The following is a 13,550-nucleotide window of genomic DNA, read 5'->3' on the forward strand; positions in this document are numbered from 1 at the left end:
TTGGGGGGGTGGAATCTAATCGGAATAGACTATTTGGGTGACATTTGGAAGGGCTCTGCTCCCCGCTCTTTTACCTACCTCAAGAAGGAATACGACCTCCACGAGTCACAGAACTACCACTGCATACACCTCACACGCCATTCACTCACACATGAGCAAAGACGCATCCATTCCGGAGTACTCCCCCATGAAGGATAGGCTTTTGTTAGATCCCATATTAGAGAAGCCCACGTCCACCATCTACCGAAAACTCATAAACAATATGCCTGACCCATTGATAAAACGTAGAGAGACATGGACCCGAGACTTAGGTGCCATTGAAGACGATGACTGGCAAGACTCCATACAGAGCCCGCGTGAGATAGCAATCCGTCTCAGGTTCCCACTGGTCCAATTGAAAATACTCCACCGCATATACTATCCTCGCACAAACCTGTATAAATGGGGCAGGAGCCCATTGGCCCTTTGCACGAGGGGCTGCCAGGGGGAAGGCACCTTCTACCACATACTATGAGAGTGCCCCGATATAGTCACTTTTTGGACTAAGGTAGCAGACACAATGTCGGAGGTTGTGGGCACACCGGTTCCACTGGAGCCACGATGGCTGTTACTGATGATAAAGGGAGACACAGATTGGTGAAGGCATATGGAACTCTGGTTGGCACTAGCAGCGGAGGTGGCAAAGAGAAACATCGCCAGGAGATGGGGATCTCAGACACCCCCGTCTTGGGCGCATTGAAGGAGGAACCTAGTTTGGTGCCAGCGTGCCGAGGAAACCATATACAAGAGTAGGGGATGTATGAAGAAATGGAAAAAGATTTGGGGACCATGGCGAAAGTTCAGGGAGGGGGGTGGGGGGCTGGAAAAGTAACCAGGTAACTGTTCATTCTAATGGTGTACTGCTGTATTAAACTTGCTGATCACCACGATGTTATCTTTTGGTCTGATTATTGTTCACAGATCGTTGTGAGTTGGTACTACGAGCATTGTTCAATAAATAAACAGATTTCTTTTTTTTAAATGGTTATGGTAAGAGGAACCCCTACAACAGCCATAGTTGTCCCCAACACACACACTCTTGATTTTCCTCACACATGAGCCACTCCACACATCAGTTTATCCTTTGCCATGACTATCATTAAATAAATATTTTCTCTACAGAAAAGCCTAACACCCTGCAAATACAGTCACTGTGGCCCATTTTGAAATCATTCCAGTCAAAGTTACTTTCAATGGTCCTTTAGCCCTCTTCAATACGTTGACTGAGACTGTTGCTGACCCCAACAAATTCACTCCTTTGAAAAATCCAGGAAAATAATCCAAAAACATTGATGGACTTTTTTCAGTCCAGCTTTTATCCATGGTACAGAGACGGCCTAAGTCATTGGGGTGACGATCTTCAAAGGGCAGACTTTGGTTTCCGCTCATCCTCACTGATCCTGTCTCATCGGAGCACTGCACAACCTCATTTGTGTTCAGTAAATGGCTAGAGTCTTGGATCACTCTGAAACTATATAAGTGCTTTTTTATCTGGCCAAAGGTAGGCACTTGATAACCTGTCCTCTTTTGAGCAGAAAAGTCACAAGCCGAGTCTGGCAATCCTTGTCCTACGTTCTGTCTTCCCCTTCAATCAATATTCATATTTGAACACATCCGTGACTCTCCTAATGCCCCACTTTCGTTTTCACTCCAGCAAACATGTATACGTTTGTGGTACGCAATTCAGGACCAGTTCTGGTGCTGGGTGTAAAGAAAGGCCCAGAGGCAAAAGAGGAAAAACTGGGTCATAACAGCGTAAGCATACCAGTTTCAACACAGAAATACTTGTCCTGGGTGTACCCACTACCTCACAAAATGATGCCCGACACATTCCTCGAGAAAAGAGTTCCGATCAAACCCACAATTACAAACGAAGCATCCGATAAGACTCTAGGGTTCTATTTGAGGTAGGAATGGATTTGAAATCTTTTTTTGCCCAGCTGAAACACCAAAAACAAAACCTTTGCCCTTCCTTCCCTCTGAACAGAAAAAGTTCCGATCAAACCCACAAGTACAAACGAACTATCCGATAAGACTCTAGGATTCTATTTGAGGTAGGAATGGATTCGAAATATTGTGTTGCCCTGCTGAAACTCCAAAAACAAAACCTTTGCCCTTCCTTCCCTCTGAAAACTCGAACCACACTAGTGATTCCCATACAGAGTTACTCTCAATAGTCAACCCCCAGTATACCAAATAGAAATACTTAAAAATACCCAAAACGCAGTGGAGTGCATCGTGCAGGACCAAACAAGTGACATCCCTTTGCCTCCCAATTAAGCATCTTCCATAGAGTTTTCATGCATGACAGAATTTTCTTCATCATTCTGTAACAGGACAACGTGGAAAGTAATGCTGGTGAAGCACAGGTATTATTAGCTGTATCATAGCTCCACCAAAAGCAAACCACTGGAGGATGCTCCAAGGAACAACTGTCTCAGGAGAACACCCAGCTTCTGCTAATATTCCAGGGGATCGTTAAAGTGTATGCATTGCATACTAGCATACTCTAGAAGTAAACCGATTTATAAAACTGAAGATGACTAGAATAAAGTTCATGGGGCGGCAAACGGTCATCAAATGCACACAGCAACAAGAACAATACAACCAAAGAAAGCAGGGAGTCATCTGCTTCCACCTTCTGCCGCTACATAAACTGCCCATGAAGTACTTCATTCTCTTCTGGTGCAATGGACTCCAATCGGTGAATAAATACACATTGCAGCAGGAGCCATGCAACTAAAGAAAGTTGTGAATCCTTCGCTGCCGCTACATAAGCTGGCCCAGAAGTGTGGTTGGTGTTCTTTTTGTCAACTACGAAACCCTCTGCCTAAGGCGCAAGCGTCCGAGCCCCTTAAGATCAGTCCATCATATCACCCACCCGACTTCTGTCTGTCTGGGGTTAGATGAGCTCTCGAACGGCTCCTTCTCACTGCGCCTTTATAAGTTTGTGGAGAGGTGTCTGCTTTCTGGCACAGACACGCACCTCTCCTCTGCAGAATAATTCCACTGGGCTTTTGCAAGGCCTCAATCTTGTGCGTTCAGAGCCAAACTGAATTCACATCTGTTCTTCCTAGTATCAACATTACAATGTATAGGACCATATACGTTGAAAAAATGAGAATTAGAACATCGTTGTTTCACAACCTATACTTTTCCAGCAACCCTCAGTATCTCTTTGTCCTGAAAATAGATCGACATCTAAAGATTTACAATAATGGAAGGATTTTTCTATCAGCCGCTGACAATGCATAGAATTCTCTTACCTACCCACTTTGGTTTAAATGTAGCGATTTCCTTTTTCACTAAATTTGTGTCTTTGGCATATTACTGATTGCACCGGATTCTTATCTCATTTTATCAGATCTTACCATATATAAGAATCCTCTGCCGACTGGATCTTATCATCTGCTAAGAAGTGTAAAGGGGAGAAATCCAATACATTCACCACCATCAGTAGATACTAATCAATTCAGACTCGGAAAGGATCACTGACTCCGACTTACAATTTAGGGGATTTTAATTACAAAGCCAAAAATAACTGAACATACAAACACCTCATAACGAGTGAAAAAATACATAGCACTAGTACAAAATTCATTCTACGGACCAACCTAATTTGGTGCAACGTGAAAAGAATAAGCAGTTCCAAAAAGATTAAACAAGCAACAATTGCTCCAATATCCAAATTAGTCTTCATCAGTTTTACAGAAAGGAAAAAAAATCGGTTAATTCTGTCCCTACTCTAGCACTAAGATGACATGGCGACATAACATCTCCCAGGCAAGATCGAGAAAAGGTGTCAGCTCGTGAAGACTTCCTAACAGTACACTCACGTTGGGAAGGGTCAGAAGCCAAAGCTAAGTCTTCATCCTAAGAATCGATCCCTTCTCTTACCCTCCTAATAGCTCTCTGTTCTCATCCGCTCTTCTCTCCCTCGGGGCACTGTCCCTAATACAAAACGATCAACTCAAAGAACATGCCCCAAAACACCTCCTTTGGCTGAACATCTTCTGCAGGTAACTTTCTGCAAACATGCGCTTCGTCCAAGAACGGTTGAGGTGTCCTTGGGTCTCAGGCTTCTCCAGCGAGCTCCCAATTATCAGCATTCCAATGAAACACTGTAACAGGTCTCCTCCATACCTAACTCCTAAAATAAAGAGCATCAGTCTTACTAACAAGGGAAGTGTCCTTGCACCTGCAACGGAAAGCATATGAACGAATTAACCTTGCACGTACAATCTGCTGACTGCCTTAAACTGAGAGCCTTCCCAAGGAAAATTCATTTCAGGCCCACTCGATTCAGCTAACATAGGAAATCACGAACAGGCCTCTCGCAGCAAAATGTGAACATTCATTTAGGCCTTTACACACCTAAACTATAGGCAGTAATAACATTACTCTTATAAGCATTGCATTTCTTTACCTTAAGGCACATTTAGTCATCTCTACATGTGTATACTTTTATAGTACATGTTTAAATCTAATGCATTTACATTACACATAAACTGATTCGTTAAGCACTTGCAATAGGCAGTTACATTTAAATGTCATTTCATTCTTTCGACTAACACAAACTAAATTCCTAGCATTACACCTACATTGTTCATTGTCCACATTTTCCAATGATTAATACTTAGTTCAACACAGGATTATATGTGGGTGCGGACAACCAGTGATTATGATGCACCCCTACAATTTTAAGAATATCATGACGCTCTATCACTCCCAACGCCCCTGAGAGAAGCACTATTTACCATGGCTATGGAGCCAGGTAGGAACGTGGTGGAGCCAGGCTCTTACCCCTCTCTATGATGAATGTGGATGCCAAGGAACTATCAAAGGCCCTGGCGACACACTTATGATGGGCGGTGAACAGATTGATGGGTGATGACCAGTTTGGGTTTTTGCCAGGGAAGGGGGCGCACATGAACCTACGGAGACTTTCTCATGTTATGCATACACCACAAGAGGAGGAGATGGTGGCGCTGGACATTGAGAAAGCATTTGAACCTGTAAACTGTGACTATTTATGGATGGTACTAGAAACAATGAGATGTGGACCGCAGTTTTTGGGCTAGGTAAAACAGCTGTATATTAAACCGGGTACCTACAGGACGACTAGTATTCAAGAAATGCAATATAGAGAAAGTAGAAGTCAGGGCTGCCCCTGTTTGCCCTGACAATGGAGCCAGAGGCAATATATTTGAGGAGTGAGGTAATGGAAAGGGGAATACGGATGGCAAACATCATGCACAATGTATGCCCATGACACCTTTGTATAGTAGAAGCACCCACAAGCATCAATAACTCTCCTGATACAGATGCTAGATGCGTTTGACGCTGCCTCAAGACTCTGTTAATAAATATAAATTGGTGCTGTTTCCATTGGCGAGATTGGTGGGCATGGAGCTTGCGATCCTCCCTGATATAAGCGTACCCTGGGAGACATTCCAATGCCTGGGCATTTAGATTGCACGCAACCCAGACGATCAGTATGTATATAATATGCATCGGGTTGTTTGAGCCTAAGAGAAGCCATAACATTTTTGAACACCTTACCCTTGTTGGTCATGAGCAGAATAGCACTCAATAAAATGGTGCTCCTGCCCAGGTGCCTATATGCAATGCAAGTTTTTTTTTCTGCATATTGCCTTGGTTGATCTTTCTGGAGTTGTACAGCCTCTGGATCTCCTTGGTGTGGGCTGGCAAGAGAAGCAGGGCCAGCTTTGAGACCCCGAAAATGGATAGGTTGCATGGGGATTTCGGACTGTGGACCTGCAAATGTATTCCCTCACTGGACTACTGCATATGCAACAGTTTTTTATTAATCATGCATATTAAACATACTTGCTTAGAGCAGTGGCGGCTCCTCTGCTATGGCAGAGGGGTGTCGCCCCACTGCTTTTAAGCACTGCAATGTAAAGGAAACATAAAATGATAATAACTTTGAGTTATTATCATTTTATGTTTCTGTGCTGTGTGCGGACGGGCGAGTGGGTGGGATTGCTATGCTCTCGGAGCAAGGCAGGGGAGGAGTGGTTTGCCCACACCTAAGTGCACATGACAGTTTGGCCGGCCCTCCCGGGCCGCCCAAAACAGTCATGCACACTTTCCCTGTTCTCCTTGCAGGCTGCATGGAGAACATGCCCAGGCCCCTATTCCCTGGCTGAGCACCGAACCCGGACGCTCAGACCAATAACAACGCTGCAGCTTTATGATTGGTCAGGGGAGCCTGGCTGTGCTTCCTGTTTCTTGAGTCCAAGGAGTAGAGCAGGAGCAGAGACGCTAGACCCGGCGGCAAGGTAAGTGTATATTTTTTTGTAAATTTTTTTTTTACATTGCGCAATCACCGCCACCCACCCGGCCACCCACGAGCCATGCCGGCCACCACTGACCTAGAGTGTGGATATGCCTGAATGGGCAGTGGTGGAGGAGCGTCAGTTGCATCAGGTTCGAGTGCAAGATTGAAATCAGAAGCGCATGAGTGGGCTGAGTTGAGAATATGGAAGTGATGAGATAAAGGCTGGGGAACAAGTTGACTGACTGCACTGGCGACAGGATTATGTACGTGCTCCAACTAATGTTTTCCTCTCTCCCACCCCTCACCAGAAAACATAGTAATGTTTTATCCCATTGAATGTTATGACAATTGTGGTCTTGGTCGAATATAACGATTTTCAAATTTGTATTATTGCAGTTGAATTTTTAAGTTGTCTTGAGAAATTGAGTTTTTTTTAGGAAAGCATTTAAATCAACTCAGACATGTTATAATCGGAAACATTTCATTTTCTTCCCCGTTTAGTTATGTTCACGTCTTATGTTTTTCACCTAGTTTTGTGTCATTTTATTTAGTGATTGATGTCTCACCAGTTGTCAACCTCTGAGTGGGATGCAACATTACCTTTTGTAGTGTCCCCAGGGCGGGGTGTTATAGCTCAAACACGTGTTTGTGTTGTTCAGGTATTTTAAACTCACCAGGGACCCCTCCATCTGGAATATATTCCATTGTAGTGTTACCAGTTCTTGTTCTTAAACCCTTTTCCTCAATCCACTGTGTGCTTTTCTTTCCCACCGAAGTAGTTTGTGGTTTTTAAATATGCAGTGCTTATCCCTGTGTTAATTTTATTTAGCCTGATGTCCGGCACAGGTGTCGTCATGTTCACCTCTTTCGATGCACGTCCATGATGCACGCACATCATGCATTAAAGGCCTGAGCCTTTGGAGGTGCCTCTTTCCAGGGCACGAGTCGGGAATACACGCGGGTGAACGGTGTCCACCCACTATTTTTACTGAGTGAGAACCTTCCACCCTGCCAAGAATTTGGGCCCCACTGAATAATGTGCTGAACTCCTCCCCGTGTAATTTCCAAATACCGGTACACTTTCAGCAGCGCCTGCACGTTATTTACTTTCCATCTGCAACAAGCAACAAAGTGCAGGCGGGGACAAGGCTTTCTTATTTTAGACTCCTGCTGGACCCATAACAAAGGATGAATTTGAGGGGTCACCAGGCCTCCTTTTGTTCCAGTCTCTTGGCTGGGAGCAATCAGGAGCCTCACACCTGATGCAAATGAAGTGGTGGGGAAACACAGGCCAAAGCTTGTTAGCACTTCACACATACATACGAGAGGCAGCTTTTGACTTTGTTCAGTCCCTGTTTAGGAGGTATTTGCATGCACTGTAAGAATGTCAGATGTGATGGTCTTTCCCAGTATTTACCCCCAAAAATTGAATTTATATAGAGCTTACTTCCCCTTAGGAGGCATTGAAATAATTTAGGTAGCACCATTTTGTTTCTTGTACAGCCCTACTCATCATTCCAATACAGAGTGTCAGAGCGCTTTACACCAGACTTGCATATTACATATACAATAAATTATATGTTTGTAAATGAATGTACAGAATGTGACATAAAACTGGGGGTTTAAGCTCCCTCTGCCCTTATCCTCGCAATGTGCTTAAACATACACATGGTAGCCCTGCTAAACATATATGTGAGGGCATAAGATCTGATGCCACTTCCTGTAAAGTCGTGGATTGTTATGCCACTTCCGATGATGTCAATTCCTGTGATGACACGTGTGATGTCACTCGACGTGATGTCACACGACGTGATGTCACACGGCGTGTTGTCACGCGACATGATGTCATGCACCGTGATGTCACTTGCAAACTGCCTAACTAGGTTAGTCCCCTCACTTCTTTTTTTAGGACTCGTGCCCTGCCTCTTTCCTCGAATGATGCAAGTAAGACTGTGGATGCCTTACTTTGTGACCACGCGAGGCATAGAGAGATTACCTTGGACATATATTTAATATTGTTTATCGAGAGGTTTTAATGAAAAGATTTGTTGTAAATGAACTAAGACCTGCAAAGGCCTGTTAAGAAGAGCTATACACAGATAACTAAAATGTTTATTTTAACTAAAGCAAAGCTAAAATTAATATCAGCTGGAGCCTTGTACTAAATGCTTTGGATAAACTCACGCTGAAAATACCTTTCTGTTAACATTTTCGTTGTTGTGTCGGTGCCTTCTGTTCCCATTTCACTTCAGCGACCAGTAGAACTGATATTGCATGCAGTAAGATATTTCCTATTACTTGAAAAATATAGAAGAATATACTAGAATCGTAGCCCCTATTTGAGTTGGAAATGCTTTAAAAGGTGTACTGGTAGATCACCGCAGCTGTACAATACTGAGAGACAGATTGATATCCGAGATGTTATTTTCTACATAGAATGTTTTTTAAAGTTTACTGATTTGATAAATGTCATATTTGGCCATCATGTAGTTTGGGCTTGGAACACATGTTCAGCGCCAGGATATCCTTCCGGAGATAATGCTCTTTACTAATGAACATAGCATAACATGTCATGCCCACCGGGGCAACATTTATATTGTACGGTCGCTATTGTTATTCTCCCAATATGATTGATTTTTTCTGTTCACATCCCTCTTTGAAACTGTTATCATGTATGTGATTTTTCTCTTTATCAATTTTAAGCTACTTTCATTTCAAGTACATGTTTTCACCCTGAGGCTGTCATTTATGTCTTTATTTTTTTTATGCCGTATTCATGTGACTTAAGTAGCCAGATTTCTACATTGTTTTCAATTTCAAAGGCAGTAAAGCTTATTTGGTCTTCGAATACATGTTAATTGTTTTTCTAGTAAACTTTCTGAAGGTAGCCCTGGACAACAGCTGGTACGCCATTGATAATAAATTAGCATTAAATAGTGAGTTGCTGGTCCAGACTCGAACATGGGTATCCGTGAGACTACAATTACACAAGATGAAACCACACTGTATTATAAATGAAATGATATATAACACTTTTTTTTTCTTTTTCTCTGCTCAGGTAATGTGATGATGGTAGTATCTGTCATGACAGATAATGACAAAGTGGAAGCAACAGAATTTGATGGTACGTTATTGAATGTTATAGTGCTGAAATATTGTGTCCTATTAACCTCCTTTGATGTGTGTTTGCGTGTGTATATATGTATACATATCTATATCTATAGCTATAATATATGTGTGTCAATGTTTTAGTTCCATATGAGAAGTCTAATAGAACCAAGATTCCAAGCACCTTCTTGCTGGATGGATATATTTTCCATTCAAGGTTGTACCTGAGGTTGAATTGCTATTCTTTACAACTAGCTGACATATCTAATAAAGCTGATTTTTGACGAAATGGCCCCATAGACCACTTTAATAACATTTAACTTATAGCCCTGATATATTTATTACTTGCGCTCAGTTGAGCATAGCATTTCCCTCTGAGTTTCTTGGGTACCATGATGCAGTTGGTCTGGTTTTGTGGTCAGTGCTCTATAAATTTCGTTCATGCTCACTATAAATTATACAGCTCACTAAAAATGATATATTAAAGCAGCACTGAGGTGGGCCTTGGTATCTTGAAAATCCACCTTACTCCCCTAATGTACATCCACCCTGCAGTGGACACCCTTATAAAAGGTCTTAACAAATTGTGGCAGCATAACACTGGAGCTCAGAAAACTCCGCTCTCTTTCTGCCTGTCCACATCATATCCAAAGGCCACTGCACATTGTACAAAGCCATCCACCATATCAACCCACCAACTGACATCCATAAACATGACCTCTGCAGGAATACAAGCAATATTCAAAAGCTGTATCAATCTACTTGGAAGTACAAGATGGAACTGATAAAATACCTTCTCAGAATGGGTCTATCAAGCACCCTCCCTTCACTTCCGCAAGCCGTTGTCAACGTCATCACAGAGCATTCTGCTCCAGTTGCGGGACCCACAATAAAGAGTTCCAGCTCCTATTCTTTTTTCATCCCTTTTCCATCTGCTTCCACTCGTCTTTCCACCCTCCCTACACTAAACCTTCCTCTTAAGGCTCTCCTCACATCCATTCCCTTGGGTGTAATCCCTTTCATTGTCCACTGCACTCTTCTGCTCACATCTTCTTTCATAAACCCCAACACACTTACAACAGTTGCTTTTAAGCTAGCTTTACTGTATATAAATCTCATAAGTACTTACATATGTATCTACCATACAGTGAAGGCAATGTGTTTCAAAGTGTTAACTGCTTCTTATATGCCTGTTAATTGGTCAATTTTAACTAACCGTTCTATTTTATTTTTAACCTTTTGTGCTAAGGCTGTGATTATAATTCACCATGAAGTATCAAAGTCTGTTTTCACAATAAATAATTCTTAACTTTGCCCCGAGGTAATAAAAATAATTCTGCAATATTGCTAAATCCTGTTACAAAAAATAGAGATTATCTTTAAAATTAACATACGTAAAGGAAGGAAAACCTTATCAACTGGTGTCAGGTGAAAACTGTGATTGGAAATTGTTTATCATTCAGGCTGGTTATTGCACTCTTTTTAGGTCTCGGCTAGCATAGGCTGCGCACATGCGCAGTCTCGATGGCGAGATTTTATGTCTCTGAGTAGCGAGGTTAATTCCCGCCCCTCTTCTTCATTGGCTGGCCTCCTAAACGGCGGCCAGCCATTGGAGAAGAGGTCTCAGTGATGTCATTCTTCCTATCTAAGCCCTGTCTTTTTCAGATTGAGGGGTGTGTTTTTTTGTTTCTTTCTTTCCTCTTTCCATTGGCTGGAATGTAAACAACAAGTCAAAAACACGCCCGTTGTTTACATTCCAGCCAATGGAGAAGAGGTGAGAAAGAAAAACATGCCCCCCCAATCACAAAAGGACGGGGCTGAAAGACAAATGGTGAGCGCGTGGAGCAAAGCCTGCCCCTTCCATCAAAGCAGAGCAGCGTGGCTGGAAAAACAGTGCTATGAGCAGCTTTGAAAATCCAAATACAACTACCTTCCTGCTTCCATCATCCCACTCGCTATTCAGTGACATTCATGTCCCGCTCGAGACACCACGGTGCACAGACAAACACCACGTGGGCTTAGGCGGTCCGTTCGCGTAAGGGGGCGGGCGGCAGCTAGCGCTATCATGGCCTACGCTTCCCCTGAGGGACATGGTCCAGTTCCAGGCAGCGTGACCGGCCTGGGCTCCCAGGCCACTACAGTCCGCTTTTCCCGGGCGGGGGCCGGGGTGCCGCGCAGCCCCCCCCCTGTCCTGGAATCCATGTTGGGGAAGGAGCATATGCCCTGCTTCCGTTGCCCCCTACCCTGGCCGGGGTTGGCCTAGGACAAACAGGGGTGGGGGCTAAGGGTGGAAGGATGCGGCCGTGCAGGATACAGTATGGGTTTGTGAGGGGGGAGGACAGTCAGGTTTCCTACTCCTCTACGTTTCCAACCGGGTGTCTGGGTGCGAGGCATGCTTTCCCCACTATCCTCTTCACAGCGCTCGCCTTCGACACACCATCTGCCCCTCTAGTGACCCGGTCCGAATGGAGGTCGTGCTTTGCTGCGGGCGTGATGTGGCATGTGTCGTAGGGGAATAGCAAGACTAGTGGGTAAACTGCGCCGGGCCTTCCTGCATGGAGTGTCTTAAGCGAACCCCAAAGTCATGTGATTCTGGACAAATCTCTTTTCTCGCTGTGCTTAACAAATTGTACGCGTGCGTGTGTAATCAAACTCCACATGTCATTTAGGCAAGCCCGCGCCATTTAAAACTTTCGAAACACCGTGCATGGGTTTCTTTCTCAGCGATGGATCTGTGCCTGAGCAGGCAGTAGTGCCCTCCCTGATTGTGGTGCGAGCACAATTTCAGGCCGGGAAGGGAGGGAGGTCTATAGGGGCCATGGTGCAATGGGATTTATGATCCCTGCAGGGGTGTAGGAGAATGGTCTCTGACTCCAATGACAAAGGTTATGGGTTCAAACCTACACACGGCATGGGTGCCACGTTCATGGGGCAATTTGGGACACAGGCAGACTAACACAGGAGCGAAGGGTAGTATGTGGTGAGGCGCCACAAGGTGGGACTCACTTGGCGTGCCTTGACTTCGCCTGTAATGCAAACATGGCGTTGTTGGTGCTACCTCCGGGGGGGCACTTAGCAGCATGTTGCCTGGGCCTTAGGTGTTTTAGGACAGGAAGTAGTACCATAAATTGTTAGGGAGGGGAAGCCGTGGGACGGCGGGTAAACTGTCACAGCAAGTTATTGGTCCCCTGACTCGTCGACACCCATCAGGGTGTCCAATATGTCCGAATTCGCCATTTTTGAGCGGCAACTGAACGAAAACAAACAAGCTGAGGCGCGCAGTAGAGGGGGACTTAAGCAGACCCAAAAATCGATGTGCGCAGCGGCCTATCGCGGTAAAATGGAGGACCCTCTAGGCCTAAAGCCTGTGCTAGATTAGTTTGGGGGCTTTTTTTTCTTAGTACTTCTAGGCTAATTACGCACGCTGTAGAGACTATTGACAAGGGCATCTGTGAACGAATGTTGGTCGTGGGGCACGAGATGCTTTTTTATAAAGTTTGTAAGTGTGCACCGTGGTCAAGCGCACGTACTTGACCGATAGTCTGTTTCATTGTTCGCCCCGTTCCCTCTAACCAGCAATCACCCAGCCACTCCTCCACTTTAAGCGTACTGCTTTTAGCACCGAGGGAGAGCACTGATGCTAGAGTTATGCCCCGGTCTCTTTCACCTGTTTTTCTATCCTTTCTCCTAGCGGGTCGCCGCACATTGCTTTTGGTCTAGGCAAGTGAGCACATGAACAGTGTTTAGCCCAGAAAACTTTCAATTGGTTAGGGGTGCAGGCTTTGAGGTGTTAATAAAACTCGCCACTTTTATTAGTATACTATGACGATATTTTAGATCTTTTCGTAGCACACTCGTTAAGTGACATTTTAAATACCGTAATGTATGTTATTTGGAAGTATGTGGTCTGAAAACATTGGCTTGTGCTTATAGTGCATTTAATGCAACTGAGGCAAATTGCGTTTTGAAATGAGCACCGAGGTTTACTGTGGAAACTGAAAGAAGGCACGACTACTTTTTATATTAGTCTGGCAAAGCAGTACGGTTGCACTCGTGCACTCTGGTATTTTATGCCAGGCAGTTAGTCAGAGGACTTTAT

At 44.2% G+C, this 13,550-nt stretch overlaps 1 protein-coding gene across 2 annotated transcripts in view; it reads left to right on the forward strand.

Annotated features, from left to right (window-relative positions):
• JAM2 (junctional adhesion molecule 2) overlaps positions 1-13,550 on the forward strand; it is a 314,246-nt gene that overhangs the window by 163,065 nt on the left and 137,631 nt on the right. For both annotated transcript variants that reach the window (XM_078658366.1, XM_078658365.1), the window contains exon 2: positions 9,402-9,467. In XM_078658366.1, coding sequence (XP_078514492.1) covers positions 9,402-9,467 — 66 coding nt within the window. The remainder of the gene's footprint in view (positions 1-9,401; positions 9,468-13,550) is intronic.

Source organism: Lissotriton helveticus, chromosome 8 (assembly GCF_964261635.1).
Source record: "Lissotriton helveticus chromosome 8, aLisHel1.1, whole genome shotgun sequence".
Classification (NCBI taxonomy): Eukaryota; Metazoa; Chordata; class Amphibia; order Caudata; family Salamandridae; genus Lissotriton; species Lissotriton helveticus.